The sequence below is a fragment of the Haliotis rufescens genome, unplaced genomic scaffold, assembly GCF_023055435.1.
Source record: "Haliotis rufescens isolate VD_foot unplaced genomic scaffold, xgHalRufe1.0.p SCAF_9, whole genome shotgun sequence".
NCBI classification, from domain to species: Eukaryota; Metazoa; Mollusca; class Gastropoda; order Lepetellida; family Haliotidae; genus Haliotis; species Haliotis rufescens.
In genome coordinates, this window is record NW_025964383.1 from 5751733 (window position 1) to 5772480 (window position 20748).

At 44.8% G+C, this 20748-nt stretch overlaps 1 protein-coding gene across 14 annotated transcripts in view; it reads right to left on the reverse strand.

Annotated features, from left to right (window-relative positions):
- Window positions 1–20748, reverse strand: part of LOC124151447 (muscleblind-like protein 2a) — a 411834-nt gene that overhangs the window by 39746 nt on the left and 351340 nt on the right. For 11 of the 14 annotated variants that reach the window (XM_048390567.1, XM_048390570.1, XM_048390568.1 and 8 more), the window contains one exon: window positions 7621–8076. In XM_048390567.1, the coding sequence (XP_048246524.1) occupies window positions 7621–7821 (201 nt within the window). In that variant the 5' untranslated portion in view covers window positions 7822–8076. Of the gene's footprint in view, window positions 1–7620; window positions 8077–8210; window positions 8235–11272; window positions 11293–11666; window positions 11823–20748 lie in introns of those variants that run through there. The other 3 variants (XM_046523914.2, XM_046523922.2, XM_046523921.2) reach the window with 3 other exon arrangements.

The following is a 20748-nucleotide window of genomic DNA, read 5'->3' on the forward strand; positions in this document are numbered from 1 at the left end:
TGATGATGAGCCTAACCAGCCTGACTGTGCCAGGATCATCCAAACCCTCTTTGCTGCATTTTTTATTTTAATCTGTAAATACTACTACTTCTACTACTACTACTACTACTACTACTACTACTACTACTACTACTACTACTACTACTACTACTACTACTAATTGTACTTATAATGCGCAAGACTCCATACATGAGATGCATGCTCAAAGCGCTAACATTATTACCCCAGTCCATGGATCAGATCTCTGGGGAGTATACAACCAAAGCTTTCTGTGAAGATTCCGGGTTAAAATTGGTTTTCAGCAACCCATGCTTGTCATAAGAGGCGACTAACGGGATCGGGTGGTCAGGCTCGATGACTTGGTTGATGTATGTCTTCATATCCCAATTGTGTTGATCAATGCGTATGATGTCAATCACTGGATTGTCTGGTCCAGATTTGATTATTTACAGACAGCCGTCATGTAGCTGGAATATTGCTGAGTGCAGCGTTAAACAACATACAAAACAAAACTCCCCAAACCGCCTTGTCAAGTGCTAGATGGTTAACAGTCACCATCCCATCTCATCATGAGAGTACCCAATATTACTGCCGGGTGAACAGAGGCATATTTTATTTTGAACAAAGTCACTTGTCTCAGTATACATAACATGTGGTACATGTGCTTCAGTGTAGGGCAGGACCTGAAGCCCTAGAAACTCTCTAGAGTCAAGCTGCCTAACTCGTCATCCATCCAAATATTATCCATGACTGACGTGGATGAAGTACATACGGAAGGTCTGGTAACAAAACAACAGTTTCTCACCCACAGAAAGGTTTTGTTTACTAAAGAATGTTGAAAATATTTCAGTTTCAGTTTGTTGCCAAAACAAATTGTTCCAAACGAACCTATGTTGACAGTGATGTGATAATGTTCCCACGCAGAGAGCCAAAACAAAAACTCAAAACAGTGTTAGTTTATCATGCATCATTCAAGTCAAAGGATTCAGTGACAGAAAATCTAATCTGAAACTTTCATGTCTGCATTATTTAGGCTTCTTCTTCAAAAATAGACAGACTGATAGATAGGCAGCCCATGGCTGATGCTACTATTGGCCTGTATATACATGACATTAACACCATGGCTGATGCTACTATTGGCCTGTATACATGACATTAACACCATGGCCGATGCTACTATTGGCCTGTATACATGACATTAACACCATGGCTGATGCTACTATTGGCCTGTATATACATGACATTAACACCATGGCCGATGCTACCATTGGCCTGTATACATGACATTAACACCATGGCTGATGCTACCATTGGCCTGTATACATGACATTAACACCATGGCTGATGCTACTATTGGCCTGTATACATGACATTAACACCATGGCTGATGCTACTATTGGCCTGTATACATGACATTAACACCATGGCCGATGCTACCATTGGCCTGTATACATGACATTAACACCATGGCTGATGCTACCATTGGCCTGTATACATGACATTAACACCATGGCTGATGCTACTATTGGCCTGTATATACATGACATTAACACCATGGCCGATGCTACCATTGGCCTGTATACATGACATTAACACCATGGCTGATGCTACTATTGGCCTGTATATACATGACATTAACACCATGGCTGATGCTACTTTTGGCCTGTAAACATGACATTAACACCATGGCTGATGCTACCATTGGCCTGTATACATGACATTAACACCATGGCCGATGCTACTATTGGCCTGTATACATGACATTAACACCATGGCTGATGCTACTATTGGCCTGTATATACATGACATTAACACCATGGCTGATGCTACTATTGGCATGTATACATGACATTAACACCATGGCTGATGCTACTATTGGCCTGTATACATGACATTAACACCATGGCTGATGCTACCATTGGCCTGTATACATGACATTAACACCATGGCTGATGCTACCATTGGCCTGTATACATGACATTAACACCATGGCTGATGCTACTATTGGCCTGTATATACATGACATTAACACCATGGCTGATGCTACTATTGGGCTGTATACATGACATTAACACCATGGCTGATGCTACTATTGGCATGTATACATGGCATTAACACCATGGCTGATGCTACTATTGGCCTGTATACATGATAGCTTAACACCATAGCTCATGCTACTATTGCCCCATATACATGACATTAACACCATGGCTGATGCTACCATTGGCCTGTATACATGACATTAACACCATGGCTGATGCTACTATTGGCCTGTATATACATGACATTAACACCATGGCTGATGCTACTATTGGCCTGTATACATGACATTAACACCATGACTGATGCTACTATTGGCCTGTATATACATGACATTAACACCATGGCTGATGCTACTATTGGCCTGTATACATGACATTAACACCATGGCTGATGCTACTATTGGCATGTATATTCATGACATTAACACCATGGCTGATGCTACTATTGGCCTGTATACATGACATTAACACCATGGCTGATGCTACTATTGGCCTGTATACATGACATTAACACCATGGCTGATGCTACTATTGGCCTGTATACATGACATTAACACCATGGCTGATGCTACTATTGGCCTGTATATACATGACATTAACACCATGGCTGATGCTACTATTGGCCTGTATACATGACATTAACACCATGGCTGATGCTACTATTGGCCTGTATACATGATAACTTCAGAAACTAGCTAGTTGAACAATGTCAATTGCATGTTTAGACAAGGTTTTTGGCTAATGTCAGACAAATTCAGATATTAGGTTGTTTAAACAAATGTGATCAGATATGCAAAAGTTATGACTCAGATTTGTGATTCATGCAGTAAAAGTCCTTGCATAATAGTCACAGAGTTTATATTTCTTGACTCGGAACAGAGTGTTCTCACAGGCTTCTTTACTGAGTCACACTGTATGACAAGAAATATGTCAAGTGTGAAAAACAAGCATTTACATGGGAAATATTTCAGGATTCCCTTCTTATGCTATAGTGTTTATTGAGCTGTGAGCTTAGATCTACCATTGGGGTCAAATTATCGGAATGCCTTTCATTTTGTCCTTTCCATTGAATATTATCCCCATGAATATTCATAACTTAGCACCCTTAGTGTGACATCACCTATCAAAATCTTTTCCAAGTCACACTATATGAAACATAATGCTACTGAGAATAGACACTTTCTTGTTGACAGACACAGACTGGAGCAGTATGTACAGTACATTAAACAAGGGAACACAACATCTAATGCTTTGTTTATTGCTAGCTGAGGTCAATCCTTGTCCAACATGACCTGTTCTCAACCCCCTCCCCCCTGATGTTTTGTTCTACAGTTGTTATACCCCATTCATGACTGCTTGATTCATGTCCAGATAAGCATGGGGAATGATGGCTGGCTACAACAGGAACAAACAGATACACTAGCTAGCCACTACTACAGACCCCATCATACAGCACCCCATAAAGACTGCCTATAGTGTGTTTACAGACAGGGATTTAAATAGATTAAGATGCATGACAAGTGTCTAATGGTATGCTGAAGCTGGGTCAATATTGAAACAATGTGTTTGAGAGAGGAGGGGCAGTACGACTGGTGCTGGCCACAGGAGTGTGTGCATGCCGGAGGACATCCTCCTCCACACCTCCATACACTTACAGCCCTCTCAAACACTGCTCAGCAAATAATGGACATCTATTACCTCAATTGACTGGATCTCTATCTGCTACAGAAGTTGTTTCTAGCTAGCTATATGTCAAGTCAAGCTAGATGTGACATATGTGAGATGCGAGAAAGAATATATTATGTCTGTCTGCTGTGGACATTGTGTATAGCTAGTCGAGTGGGGCTAGATGAGATATAGGCTAGATCTCCATCTGCTACAGTGTATGGGTATAGCTAGCTATATGTCGAGTGGGGCTATATGAGATATAGACTAGATCTCCGTCTGCTACAGTGTATGGGTATAGCTAGCTATATGTCAAGTGGGGCTAGATGAGATATAGACTAGATCTCCGTCTGCTACAGTGTATGGGTATAGCTAGCTATATGTCAAGTGGGGCTAGATGAGATATAGACTAGATCTCCGTCTGCTACAGTGTATGGGTATAGCTAGCTATATGTCAAGTGGGGCTAGATGAGATATAGACTAGATCTCCATCTGCTACAGTGTATGGGTATAGCTAGCTATATGTCAAGTGGGGCTAGATGAGATATACACTAGATCTCCATCTGCTACAGTGTATGGGTATAGCTAGCTATATGTCGAGTGGGGCTAGAAGTGATATAGACTAGATCTCCGTCTGCTACAGTGGATGTGCATAGCTAGCTATATGTCGAGTGGGGCTAGATGTGATTGATATAGACTAGCTCTCCGTCTGCTACAGTGGATGTGCATAGCTTGCTATAGGGTGAGTGGGGCTAGATGTGATATAGACTAGATCTCCATCTGCTACAGTGGATGTGTATAGCTTGCTTTATGGTGAGTGGGGCTAGATGTGATATAGACTAGATCTCCATCTGTTACAGTGGATGTGCATAGCTAGCTATATGTCGAGTGGGGCTAGATGTGATATAGACTAGATCTCCATCTGCTACAGTGGATGTGTCTAGCTTGCTTTATGTCGCATGGGGCTAGATGTGATATACACTAGATCTCCGTCTGCTACAGTGGATTGGGGCTAGATATTATATAGACCAGATGTGATATAGACTAGATGTCTGTCGGCTACATCTGACAGAGGAGTGCTGAATAAATGAAACTGATAACCAACACCTTTCTACACACAGCACTGTGTCAATACAGCTCTATATTATTGCACAAAGAACAAAGGTATGTATTTTCCTGTACCAAAGACCCCGACATTGTACAACTGCAGGGAACAGCTCTTGTGGTGTGGGTTACCCTCACAAATGTTGAAAGCGCCAAACCCATGCATGGAATTTTGGCAACATATATTTATGTGGTTTCTCTGACTCGGGGAGAACATGGTGCTTCTCTGAATAAATTGGAATAATGATTTTGTACTACATATGTAATACCTGAGACATTATTCAAAGTTCTACTAAATCTTGATTGAACATTTCCTCGGTCATGGCAGTCATCTGAACATGTTCACCTGCCAACCCCCGCCTGTGTCCTGTTACTCAGGAAAAACTCCAAATCCACATAAATGCTTCCCACAAAATTGAAATCAATTAACCTTGCATAACAAACAATACACAATTTCTACAGATAAAATATGTCTTTCTGTTTGCCACTAATAAAAGAAGTATTCCTAAGTTCACACATAATTTCTTTCACTACCCACCTAGTTATATCACACTAAAAGCCAACATCCTCCAGATTTGGAATGGAAATATTCTCATGCATCCAAAATTATTCCCTTGAGAGTTTAAAGGAACCTGAAGCTCCAACATTTCTGTTTTCCAATTAAAGTTTGAGTAGTGTTTATCCCACTGCGGAATCCTCTGAGTTGTCTGTGTGTCTTCCTGTGAGTGTTGCTGTGTGTGCCAGGCCTGTGGCCGGCATAGCCGAGACCAATATTGACTCAAGGGGACATCATGTTTGTCCCTGCATGTTCAGCCCACCAGTGTGAAAACTGCTGTATTGTCTTGTCCAATTTTAGGCAGATGCATACACAACCGTTCAATGCTGCATATTTTCAATGCTGTGCCCGTAAAATTTATGTACTAGATGTTGTACTAGGATTCATCTGTCAACTGGACAGCTAATATGATCATTTCCAATTCCATGATGAGATGACTGTTTTCCAATGCAACATAGCACTCTGTCACTGGGCTGGCATACAGACAAGGAGTGGCAAGACTATCCCGTGATGTTGCCACTTCCATTACCTGCATCACTGAGTGTATTTCTACACCTCTAAGTCTTCAAAATAACACTTTTTAATATGAGAGAAGGTCATACAAGGTTCAAACTAACATTGATAAAGTCTTAGCATCTACATGATGTAGAAAACACTGCCTCTGTAACACTGAGTTTTGAATGTGACCAGACAAGTCATACTGACATGACATATTTGTCCGGACTGAAATGTTCAAAGTATTCATATGTTCATGAAAGGTTAAATAACAATTTCTGAACTATAGCTTATGCCCTGTTTACATAAAGAAAGCTTTCTTTTAATCAGGTAACTAACAAAAGTTGACACAAAAATTGGCCCTTCAAGACGTGCTCTTCATAAAAATCACATATCATGAATTAATGAAAAGAATTACCCATCCAGCACACTGTGAGACTTGGATGGCTTCCGCAACAATCAAATACTATTTCCAGTCATGAAATTTATTTGAAATCCTGGATATGCCCTTAGATGACCTTGCACCATCACTATCCCTGGGAGTCCCCCCCCCCCCCCGCAACATTTACAGTGGATTGTTTTGGGTCACAGAATCTGACAGCTGACCTGCCTCTGTGGTCAACAATATATATGTAAATTATATCGTGCAGAACCCTCCTCAATCCACATTCAAGTTGTCAGTTTTTTCATTGTCATATCAATTAAAGCCCTTCTGGTGAAAGAAACAGTGTGCGGAGCTGGTGAAAGAAGTGAGTGAGGCATATGCAAATGCTGGGTGCTCTGGCTCAGAATGGACATGACTCTGCATCACAAGCTTTCTAGTTTAATTTGAAATGTTAAAAAAACTTGTAATCAATGTAATCAGACTGGAAGAATATTCATTGTAAGACCTCACAGGTGTGGTGAATTTGACAGCCTGAGAGAGAAAAATCTGATTCTTGAAGGCCAAATGTTCCTGGCCAGTCAATATCCTGAACCAAAATAAAAGATTTCAACTTGAAGTTACCGGGGTATATTAAATGTTGTTTGGCAGTGTATGATGCAGATGGCACCACTAGGGCACATGGGGTGGTGGCACCAACATGACTGCCAGATTTACTGCCAGACTCTCTACCACAAGAAATACTCCATACTGTAGATCCAGCATATCTGAACAATAACACCACAGTTGAAATCCAAACACCGACTTCTGAAACTGGACAATAGCACTTCTTGTAGTTCCATCCATGCACACACCACAAATGGTATATATCCAGACAAAGTGAACAACACTGTACAACAGTAGGAACAAGCACAACATTGTCTAGCACAGAGCGACACAAGGGGCAATCATATTGCACCACAATGAAATAATTGGAGTACTTGCACCCATGCTCATCAATACAAGGTAGAATGTTCCAGTAGGATATGATGTCTACTGTAGGGACATCACAATGTATGGACACAGACGGAATTCAGCATGTGTGTTTTAGTACTACCTCGGGGGCCATGATTTCTAGTAATTGTGTCTCTGTAAGATAAAACCAATATCAATATCAAATAGATACTATGACATACTACTACTTTTTCTTAGTCCAACATTCCAATGTACAAAATAATTTGGTACATATCCCAGAACTCATTACAGTAGACCATCAGTACTAATGCTGGTTGTCGTCAACCTGCTGTGCATGGGACGTGCACATCCTCAACACCACCAACACCACCACAACTGCAGGCTCTAGTTCACTGCAATACGTCACACAACATTCAACTTACCTTTATGGAATCAAAGCAGGCTATCACCCGCCCATTCTGTACTTCCACGTGTGGAGGTGGATGAGCAAATTTGCATTCATTCTCCGTGCGGGTGCATTTGTTCCGTTGGAACTCGCGGCAAACTTCCAGTGTAAGCCATCTTGAGTCCTTAACATTGGGGTTAGGAATGGCTAGATTCAGCATAGGATTCACCATGGCCATACCAAGAGTTACTCGCTGGGCAAGATATGAAAGACAATGGGTTTTAACACTAAGTACTCAAACAAGAGTCACCATAAGAGACCAACTAAATGTGTAGCTAGTAGGACACAGACGGTAGAGGTCATATAAGGATAGGTGAGTCCTGGTGTAGAAGCCACTTTGCCTTGATCTGTCAGTGAATATACCACTTTGTGGGACACAGGGATTGCTGTCTGGCACTAGGGGAGGGTGTTAGCTTTCTCCAATATCAAGGATCTGAAACAAACAACAGGTAACATTAAAACAAATTCAATTTAGACAAACTTAAGCACAGTCATTTCATCATTTTACCTTATGCTGTATTACAAATCATAACGAATAAATCAAGCTTCCTGTCCGCATAGTACTACCTAATAAAGACACAGAATGTCTGTCCAAAATCGTCCTGTCCACACCAGCAATGTATCAGCTTCCTTGTTTCACAACAGTTGATAAAACATAACTGACAACAAGGAGATTATAGTTTCAGGATGTGATATCTACTATCACCAGGAAGGAGTTGAGGCTCATGGTTTACATACTGACTGACAAATCTGGTTAGAAATTCATAGAAGCACAGCATATAATGATCCAGCCCAAAATATGTGCAATATATGAGAATATTCTGATTGAAAACAGTTTATCATTTATTGTGGAATATATTTTGGTGGCAAAAGGGCTTAATGACATAGTATACATGTATGTTATTTTCTGGCACATATGATGATGTAGAAATCATTACATATGTACTGTGTGAGGACTGCCAGACATGGAAGAATCGAGTGGCATGTGACAATAAGGGGATAAAAGCCAGCCCCACCCACTCCTGCTGGACTTCAGGAACATACTCCCTGTCTATCATCACAACATCTCTTGGCCAGCTGTGGTAACTGATTACAAGGATTTTTGTCATTTCTAAAAGCCATTAACATTCCATTTCCCTCTTCCCACTTGAGAACTAGCTCTCCACTTACAAGCAGCTAGGCTGGTCCTAAGCCGCTCATCACCCTCACCAGAAACGGCACAGCTCATACTGGCCATATCACCATGTCACATCGTATTTAAACCTGTCATTTCTAAATACAACAACTCTGTAAATGCTTCATATGAAAAAGCAAGAGAGGTGAACTTCATTGAGAAACTACACATGTTCATCAGGACCTTTTCTACAATTTGCATGATTTGTGATGCTGTCTCTGCTGTGTGACACTCAACATCTAATTAAATTAAGAAATCAATTTAAATGGGAGACACAAGCTCATGTGATGCTCATCCTATTCGTCTTAAATCCTGACATACAACAGACATTTTAAATCTTCAAAGTGAAGAAGTCAGGCTTCTGTCTTTCAACGCAACTCCTGGCATCTGTCACATGATTGCTGGATCAACCTCATGTACCGTCTACATAACATGTAGAAATCCTTTGTGCTAATAACATCAACATTAAACTAATCATATTTCATGAAAATCAACGTCATTTCAGACTGAGTCATGACCAGAAACTAGAGACAGAAACTGCAACAGTTTGGGGGTAGGAAATAGTTATGTGTAAACATAAGCCTCATTCTCACTCACTCACAAGAGTAGCCACAGGTAAAGGAAGGGGGAGGGGGGGTTTGTCTGACCAGTGACCTGAGCTGACCCTGGAGGCTGGCAGGCCATGACCTGGCACACCCAAAGGTGAAGCAGCTGCGACCCTAATCTAGGTCAGTGGCACAGACACATGACCAGAGGAGAACAAAGCTGCCTATCCCTGGGGAGGAGGAGGAGCAGGGAGATAATTGCCTGCTCCCACAGCTCTCAGCATCCCTCCCTGTGATTGGTGGGCAGATCATTGGCCAGGAACAATATGAGAGACACTTCTGTCTCACAACCTGGTACATACTGCACATTAACACGTTTTCTTCCAGTTAATGGAACAAAAGAACATTTGAATATCAACTCACAACTTGGACCACCGATAACCTAAACCAAACAGTAAAAATATATGATAATAACCCGACATAATTCATGCAGACAATTTTTTTGAATGACTGCTCATAGCTTACAATATGTGTTAAGTCAGTTCAATTCTTTTGTATATGGTGTAGGCTGTGGTGATACTGGAAACTCCAAACATTATGAGGCAGACAGATCCAATGCACAGACAGACGCTACAGACCATGTAGTACTGACTGGATCCAATGTGTCATCTGTTTGTCTGATGGGAGGGAGGCCTGACTAACTGCCTGTGAATTCCGTCTGTGCCACACATGGTAAGATGTGTTCTTCCTCCCCACCAAGTGTGTGAGGAATGCCAGCATACATACCACACCCCTGCTCTAGGCCGGCTTCTCACAACAACACATTCAACTCCATCAACTCGATTAGAAATGCTCAAACATTTTGTTTTCATAATCTCACTAGAAATTAATCTTTGCATAAATGGCAAATATATGACCCTACACAAGGTTAAAGTGTTGACTGATTTTATGAAACTGCACGGACTATAACTACTGCCTGACAGTGTGTGAAACATGTAGGAGTATTTCCTATACCATTTGCTGATCCATTCACAAGAGAACCAGGGAAACCAATATTCACAAAAGTTTGGAGGTGCACAAATGTTTCCTCAACAGACATATATGCAGGCTGTTAGAAAACACAATGACACTGTGAGACAGTAAAATAATGTTCATTTGGTTTGAGACAAATACGGATCTCTGTGCACAAATGTCAAGTCGACCAGACAAGCCTACATCACGTGACCTCCCTCTCTCCCTCCCGGCAAACTGTTTGTGTGGGCTAGCTCTCATTGTCAAGGTTTAGGGTATTTGAACAATGGTCAGCTTCCACACGTACACTCTCAAGTCAACATGTGGACATACAATGGCATGGCGTTCAGTCCAAAATAAATTTCAAACCAAGCATAAAATGACAAGTCAAAAAATGTAACTAATGCTATTGAGTGATAGCCAAGTGATATATTTACTGCCTCAAATCTGTACCTATAATATGATTTGTTTCATACATATAACCAAATACAGTTTACACTCTCTTCATACAAAACCTACATTCAATTTCTATCATGCATTCACATGCAGGTATCTCTTTCAATAACCACTGTGACTGGACAAGGGGGCTGTCCATTCAACACACATTCACTTGAGCAGTCATGCATATTCCACAAACATTGTGAATCCAAACCATAACTTCTTCTACACTCAGCCTAACTGTGTGTCCTGGTTTCACAGTAATATAGAACACACCGCCATCTAGTGAGATGGGTCGGTCCCATGTGCACACCAGGAAGTACAACCTCACCGATTTGTCTACTCAAACTCAGGAATAGTAGGAAATTTCAAACACTGAAAGGCTTAAAAGTGGTTAAAATCTACACACGGTACACTTCCTAACCTGCACCATACAACAGACAAATCATGTAAACACATACAGGTAACTGATGACAATATACTGTCAAGTTGGAAGCATCTCCAATTCCACTAACATCTGAGCTGTAAATGCGCCAGCCTGAGTGAGGTGGGCTACAGTCTTCTCTGTGTGTGACTGCCTCCCTCTACCTGGCCCCACAGTAATGACACACTTGCATGACACCACGCACCGGTACACACACATGAACCACCAGGCAGTCGGGCCAGCCATCCAGCCAGACCAGGCAGCACAGTACATGTGACAAGCCAGACCCCAAGTTTTATTAGCCGGCAAAGCTGGAAAACACAGTAATCACTAAACACAGGCTCAGGTTTTTACTGTTGTCCTTGAAGGCAGTTAGTTCATGTAGCCTCAACATGTTATTATCAAGTCATGTATCCCACAAATCTACTCACCCTTCTTTCGTTCCAATTCATAGCGTCTACTGTCCATTCCCTAGACATGTGCTTCTGTTCAGTTCTTTATCACTAAGAAGCTATCCCAGAGTGCTTTGTGAGCTCACTCCCGCCAAAACGCACTTCCTTTATCTGTTGCAATCTGTTTGTGGCGGCTGTAGCAGTGACACAAGAGCCCACTAGGTGTGTAGCTCACACAACCAAAAGCCCATTAAAGGGAGATCAGTACAACAAGCTTAATGCGGGTGGGTAAAGGATTGTTAACTAATATGAAATAGCTCCACACACCTCTGTATTGAATGACTTGTGGTCGGTTTGCCAGCTACTCATCAGGTGCGTAAAGCTATGACTGCCTGTTATTCGTCCAGGTAACATGTTTCAGTGTGGCTGACCATCTAGGCCACTGGCTAAACATAGATTCTTCAGTCTGAATACTGCCCTATGAGAACCTCACTACAAACAGGCCAACTAGAGGAATCAGCTACATGGAAGCCAGTTTGTTGCCACTGTTCCTATTCATCACATTATATAAGTCCAAATAACAAATCAGAAGTTTTGTAAACCGTTTGCTTTAAAAAAAAGCTGCAGCAGACGTTTAAACTAAATATGTATCAAAATGTTCCCCTGTGAATTTCACCAATGTTACTGACCGACAAAACAATAATTGAATTATTTTGGCCCATGGGATAAACCTTTCAAATAATTGTTGCAATCTGCATAATCAGGACACAAAACTACACTAATGACCTCCCCGAGGACATTCGAAAGATTTAGTAAGTTGAGAGCTAACGTTCATAAATGTTGGTGTAGTTTCAATGAATTCAAGCTTATGACAAACTGGTATCTACTCTATACAATGCTATATCTTCACCAGCCATCAGACTCCATACAATACAACATATGCTCAACACAACACAGTATTTTCAGAACTCTGCCCCTACATGTCCCTCCATCTGCCCCTACATGGTCCCCTCTATCTGCCCCTACATGTCCCTCCATCTGACCCTACATGTCCCTCTATCTGCCCCTACATGGTCCCTCCATCTGCCCCTACATGGTCCCCTCCATCTGCCCCTACATGGTCCCTCTATCTGCCTCTACATGTCCCTCTATCTGCCCCTACATGGTCCCCTCCATCTGCCCCTACATGGTCCCTCTATCTGCCTCTACATGTCCCTCTATCTGCCCCTACATGGTCCCTCTATCTGCCCCTACATGGTCCCCTCCATCTGCCCCTACATGGTCCCTCTATCTGCCCCTACATGGTCCCCTCCATCTGCCCCTACATGGTCCCCTCTATCTGCCCCTACATGGTCCCTCTATCTGCCCCTACATGGTCCCCTCTATCTGTCCCTACATGGTCCCCTCCATCTGCCCCTACATGGTCCCTCTATCTGCCCCTACATGGTCCCTCTATCTGCCTCTACATGTCCCTCTATCTGCCCCTACATGGTCCCTCTATCTGCCCCTACATGGTCCCCTCTATCTGTCCCTACATGGTCCCCTCCATCTGCCCCTACATGGTCCCTCTATCTGCCTCTACATGTCCCTCTATCTGCCCCTACATGGTCCCTCTATCTGGCCCTACATGGTCCCTCTATCTGCCCCTACATGGTCCCCTCTATCTGTCCCTACATGGTCCCTCCATCTGCCCCTACATGGTCCCTCTATCTGCCCCTACATGGTCCCTCCATCTGCCTCTACATGTCCCTCTATCTGCCCCTACATGGTCCCCTCCATCTGCCCCTACATGGTCCCTCTATCTGCCTCTACATGTCCCTCTATCTGCCCCTACATGGTCCCTCTATCTGGCCCTACATGGTCCCTCTATCTGCCTCTACATGTCCCTCTATCTGCCCCTACATGGTCCCTCCATCTGCCCCTACATGGTCCCCTCTATCTGTCCCTACATGGTCCCCTCCATCTGCCCCTACATGGTCCCCTCCATCTGCCCCTACATGGTCCCTCTATCTGCCTCTACATGTCCCTCTATCTGCCTCTACATGTCCCTCTATCTGCCCCTACATGTCCCTCTATCTGCCCCTACATGGTCCCTCTATCTGCCCCTACATGTCCCTCTATCTGCCTCTACATGTCCCTCTATCTGCCCCTACATGTCCCTCTATCTGCCCCTACATGGTCCCTCTATCTGCCTCTACATGTCCCTCTATCTGCCTCTACATGTCCCTCTATCTGCCTCTACATGGTCCCTCTATCTGCCTCTACATGTCCCTCTATCTGCCCCTACATGGTCCCTCTATCTGACCCTACATGGTCCCTCTATCTGCCTCTACATGTCCCTCTATCTGCCCCTACATGGTCCCTCCATCTGCCCCTACATGGTCCCCTCCATCTGCCCCTACATGGTCCCCTCCATCTGCCCCTACATGGTCCCTCTATCTGCCTCTACATGTCCCTCTATCTGCCTCTACATGTCCCTCCATCTGCCCCTACATGGTCCCTCTATCTGCCTCTACATGTCCCTCTATCTGCCCCTACATGGTCCCTCCATCTGCCCCTACATGGTCCCCTCTATCTGTCCCTACATGGTCCCCTCCATCTGCCCCTACATGGTCCCTCTATCTGCCTCTACATGTCCCTCTATCTGCCCCTACATGGTCCCTCCATCTGCCCCTACATGGTCCCCTCTATCTGTCCCTACATGGTCCCCTCCATCTGCCCCTACATGGTCCCTCTATCTGCCTCTACATGTCCCTCTATCTGCCCCTACATGGTCCCTCTATCTGGCCCTACATGTCCCTCTATCTGTCCCTACATGGTCCCCTCTATCTGCCCCTACATGGTCCCTCTATCTGGCCCTACATGTCCCTCTATCTGCCCCTACATGGTCCCTCTATCTGCCCCTACATGTCCCTCTATCTGCCCCTACATGGTCCCTCTATCTGCCCCTACATGGTCCCTCTATCTGCCCCTACATGGTCCCTCTATCTGCCCCTACATGGTCCCCTCTATCTGCCCCCACATGGTCCCCTCTATCTGCCCTTACATGTCCCCTCTATCTGCCCCTACATTGTCCCCTCTATCTGCCCCTACATGGTCCCTCTATCTGCCCCTACATGGTACCCTCTATCTGCCCCTACAAGGTCCCTCTATCTGCCCCTACATGGTCCCTCTATCTGCCCCTACATGGTCCCCTCTATCTGCCCCCACATGGTCCCCTCTATCTGCCCTTACATGTCCCCTCTATCTGCCCCTACATTGTCCCCTCTATCTGCCCCTACATGGTCCCCTCTATCTGCCCCTACATGGTCCCTCTATCTGCCCCTACATGTCACCTCTATCTGCCCCTATATGGTCCCTCTATCTGCCCCTATATGGTCCCCTCTATCTGCCCCCACATGGTCCCCTCTATTTGCCCTTACATGTCCCCTCTATCTGGCCCTTACATGTCCCCTCTATCTGCCCCTTCATGGTCCCCTCTATCTGCCCCTATATGGTCCCTCTTTCTGCACCTACATTGTCCCTCTATCTGCCCCTATATGGTCCCTCTATCTGCCCCTACATGGTCCCCCTCAATCTGCCCCTATATGGTCCCTCTATCTGTCCCTACATGGTCCCTCTATCTGGCCCTACATGGTCCCTCTATCTGGCCCTACATGGTCCCTCTATCTGGCCCTACATGGTCCCTCTATCTGCCCCTACATGGTCCCTCTATCTGCCCCTACATGTCCCTCTATCTGTCCCTACATGGTCCCTCTATCTGGCCCTACATGGTCCCTCTATCTGCCCCTACATGGTCCCTCTATCTGCCCCTACATGGTCCCTCTATCTGCCCCTACATGGTCCCTCTATCTGCCCCTACATGGTCCCTCTATCTGCCCCTACATGGTCCCTCTATCTGCCCCTACATGGTCCCTCTATCTGCCCCTACATGGTCCCTCTATCTGCCTCTACATGGTCCCTCTATCTGCCCCTACATGGTCCCTCTATCTGCCCCTACATGGTCCCTCTATCTGCCCCTATATGGTCCCTCTATCTGCCCCTACATGGTCCCCTCTATCTGCCCCTACATGGTCCCTCTATCTGCCTCTACATGGTCCCCTCTATCTGCCCCTACATGGTCCCTCTATCTGCCCCTACATGGTCCCTCTATCTGCCCCTACATGGTCCCTCTATCTGCCCCTACATGGTCCCTCTATCTGCCCCTACATGTCCCTCTATCTGCCCCTACATGGTCCCTCTATCTGCCCCTACATGGTCCCTCTATCTGCCCCTACATGGTCCCTCTATCTGCCCCTACATGGTACCCCTCAATCTGCCCCTACATGGTCCCCTCTATCTGCCCCTACATGGTCCCTCTATCTGCCCCTACATGGTCCCTCTATCTGCCCCTACATGGTACCCCTCAATCTGCCCCTACATGGTCCCTCTATCTGCCCCTACATGGTCCCTCAATCTGCCCCTACATGGTCCCTCTATCTGCCCCTACATGGTCCCTCTATCTGCCCCTACATGGTCCCTCTATCTGCCCCTACATGGTCCCTCTATCTGCCTACTATATGAAACCCTATGAATGGCCTTGCCACATGTTTTACACGTTTTCTGTGTAGGCCCTGCTTCATCCCCCTGCAATCAATGGACACCATTGGGATGAGACAACACTGACTGAGTATGGTTTTACGCCGCTTTTAGCAATATCCCAGCAATATCACGGCGGGGGACACCAGAAATGGGCTTCACACATTGTACCCATGTCGGGAATCGAACCCGGGTCTTCGGCGTGACGAGCGAACGCTTTAACCACTAGGCTACCCGACCGCCCCTGGATGAGACAACAACCAGAATGACCTTCTCAATTATCTGTAACAAGCAACCAGCAAACCTTATCTTATAACCTAGATACATACAGTACCATACAATACCATACAGTGGTGGCTGCATAATCCATGAATAGTCTGCTCGGGATCAGAAAACCAAGTGGGATGTATGTTACCATTATGGCTGACATTGTCTTTTTGCTTAATATCAATCTTTCCAACCGGATTGTCAAAAAAATGGTATTTTTTCAAAATCCTACAACTAAGGGTATTGAAATTCTCAGTGACTAAATGTCTGATGTAGTGACTCAAAAAAAAACAAGTGTTGGTTTGCATCATTGCATGGCATTCTGAGATAGCAATAATGAGCCTCACGCAACCCCAGTATGACACAATTACCCATGAGGCCTACTCTCATCAGATTACACAAACTAACATATCAAATATTAAATACTTTCAGGTTTTTTTTCCAGTGCATTCTCTTAATTTGCTGGTACAACTCTGATCCTGTATTGTCATAAATAACAAGATTTTAAACACAACATTATAGGCCTCAAATTTCTCCTTTTGACATGTTAGGTTTATAAAGGATCCTTTTATGCCTGGTAATCAACTGAGCATCTCTGCTGGAATAATGTTTAATCACTGCACAACTGGAACTGTCGTACACAGGAGTGTTCTGACATAGTGTAAGAATCTATCACCATATGAAGCATTGACAAATTTTCGGTCTGTGGCGTGTTTTGTCAAAACATAATGACTACCTCACTAACATCAAGATATTATGATATTTTTCTTACACAGAAACAATTTATTTAGTTAAAAAATGTACTTCAGCAATACTTTTATGAAAACTTGAAATGGGGGAATGATTTTCCTCACAAGCCTCTATAGTAAAGCACAAATTTGGTGCAATAGTTAAAAGTTCACCTAGCCCAATAAAACGCATGCCAACCTCCTTTCTTCATTTAAACACTTACATAAATATTAAAGAATTTAGAAATCTTAGAAAGAGTTAAATACTATTGATAGATGCCCATGGACATACCTTGCCACACATCAAACGCTCATCTCAAGTTGTCATAAACTGATGCCATGTTGACTTTCACTTATCAGTATGGCAGACATAATGCAAGTTCACTGAGATCCATCAGGTCTACAACCCAGGTTTTACAGTATCTATCTTGCAAAGAAAACTGTGTACTAAAATTGAAATACAAAACTTTATTGTGGCCTAATTGTACACTGACATGAGTTCCTTTCATTCAGCCAGTACGTCCAATTCAACTAATATCAGTCACTATGGAAGAGGAAGCTAGCTTCAACCATCCAGTAACAGCATCACTAATGGTAATACATGCGATTGTCTGCTATTACATAACATTGGGAAATGAATACTTTCGGGCTGATAGGCCAAAGCTCTCTAGGTGTTAATTGTCTATAGACACTGCTTGAAATGATAGTCACTGTCCTATTTCTGTCTCCTCCTGCTATTGGGTGGGCTTTCCCAAGCATGCTGCCTGACAAATACTACCAGCTAAAATCAACAAGCTTTTGCATCCAGCCCTGCAGGCAGCCTGACAGATACAGCCTGACAGATACAACCAGCTCACATCCAGCCCTGCATGCAGCCTGACAGATACAACCAGCTCACATCCAGCCCTGCATGCAGCCTGAAAGATACAACCAGCTCACAACCAGCTCACATCCAGCCCTGCATGCAGCCTGACAGATACAACCAGCTCACATCAAGCCCTGCATGCAGCCTGACAGATACAACCAGCTCACAACCAGCTCACATCCAGCCCTGCATGCAGCCTGACAGATACAACCAGCTCACATCAAGCCCTGCATGCAGCCTGACAGATACAACCAGCTCGCATGCAGCCTGACAGATACAACCAGCTCACATCCAGCCCTGCATGCAGCCTGACAGATACAACCAGCTCGCATGCAGCCTGACAGATACAACCAGCTCACATCCAGCCCTGCATGCAGCCTGACAGATACAACCAGCTCACATCCAGCACTGCATGCAGCCTGACAGATACAACCAGCTCACATCAAGCCCTGCATGCAGACTGACAGATACAACCAGCTCGCATCCAGCCCTGCATGCAGCCTGACAGATACAACCAGCTCACATCCAGCGCTGCATGCAGCCTGACAGATACAACCAGCTCACATCAAGCCCTGCATGCAGCCTGACAGATACAACCAGCTCACATCCAGCGCTGCATGCAGCCTGACAGATACAACCAGCTCACATCAAGCCCTGCATGCAGCCTGACAGATACAACCAGCTCACATCAAGCCCTGCATGCAGACTGACAGATACAACCAGCTCGCATGCAGCCCTGCATGCAGCCTGACAGATACAACCAGCTCACATCAAGCCCTGCATGCAGACTGACAGATACAACCAGCTCGCATGCAGCCCTGCATGCAGCCTGACAGATACAACCAGCTCACATCCAACGCTGCATGCAGCCTGACAGATACAACCAGCTCACATCCAGCCCTGCATGCAGACTGACAGATACAACCAGCTCGCATCCAGCCCTGCATGCAGCCTGACAGATACAACCAGCTCACATCCAGCCCTGCATGCAGCCTGACAGATACAACCAGCTCACATCCAGCCCTGCATGCAGCCTGACAGATACAACCAGCTCACATCCAGCCCTGCATGCAGCCTGACAGATACAACCAGCTCACATCCAGCCCTGCATGCAGACTGACAGATACAACCAGCTCACATCCAGCCCTGCATGCAGCCTGACAGTTACAACCAGCTCACATCCAGCCCTGCATGCAGCCTGACAGATACAACCAGCTCACATCCAGCCCTGCATGCAGACTGACAGATACAACCAGCTCACATCCAGCCCTGCATGCAGCCTGACAGATACAACCAGCTCACATCCAGCCCTGCATGCAGCCTGACAGATACAACCAGCTCACATCAAGCCCTGCATGCAGCCTGACAGATACAACCAGCTCACATCCAGCGCTGCATGCAGCCTGACAGATACAACCAGCTCACATCCAGCCTGACAGATACAACCAGCTCACATCTAACTAGTCAAGGCATCCAGCACTTATCGCCATCATAAGGGGCATTTTGGTTGTCCAGTAAATATCCAGCAGATAAATTTCAGATATCTACATCAGGAGATAAATCAAGTAACCTGTCAATGATACAAGTGGATTTTTCTTTATCCTCAGGCTAGATTGGTATTTGACATAATGAATTGCTAGAAAGTTAAGTTCAATCCAATTAATCATGTTTATGACTATAGTTCCTTTCTATAAAAAAGATCCTCAACTGTCAGCCACATGGCTATTTTCTCCTCTCCTCAACTTACAGGGTCTACATTTCTTGGTGTCTTTTCTATTTACAAGTTGCACGGAATACTGTCAAAGTGAAGTGACATCCAGGAGACAAAATCAATTCGCTGGCTTTCCACCAAGTCGAAAAATAATTGATAGTGCTGTTTTTTCATCCCCGGGGAATGACTCCAACGACCATGTAAGAAATTCTGTCTGCACACCAGTCATAAATGTATCCTCAAAATACCTGCATAATTCAAGCCAAGGATATTGGAAATTCAAACATCGTCCATCTGTCACAGGATGATAGTGAATGCTCTGCGACAGCAACACCGACATACAGATGACCTCCCTTCCTTCTGTAGCTAACTGGCAACCTGGTAATAGGGGCACAACAGCTGCCATAGATACCACAAATTATCATAATAAGGTCTGCAGTACTCTTCAGCCTGTGCCATCTCAGTTTTGTTAGCCCTCATGTGTCTGCTGTGCCTCACCCAAGGTGAAGCTGCCTTGTGGGTACTTGTCTCACCCAAGGTGTAGTTGCCTTGTGGGAACTTGTCTCACCCAAGGTGTAGTTGTCTTGTGGGTACTTGTCTCACCCAAGGTGAAGCTGCTTTGCGGTTACTTGCCTCACCCAAGGTGTAGTTGCCTTGTGGGAACTTGTCTCACCCAAGGTGTAGTTGTCTTGTGGGTACTTGCTTGTCTCACCCAAGGTGTAGTTGTCTTGTGGGTACTTGTCTCACCCAAGGTGTAGTTACCTTGTGGGAACTTGTCTCACCCAAGGTGTAGTTGTCTTGTGGGTACTTGTCTCACCCAAGGTGAAGCTGCTTTGTGGGTACTTGCCTCACCCAAGGTGTAGTTGCCTTGTGGGAACTTGTCTCACCCAAGGTGTAGTTGTCTTGTGGGTACTTGCTTGTCTCACCCAAGTTGTAGTTGTCTTGTGGGTACTTGTCTCACCCAAGGTTTAG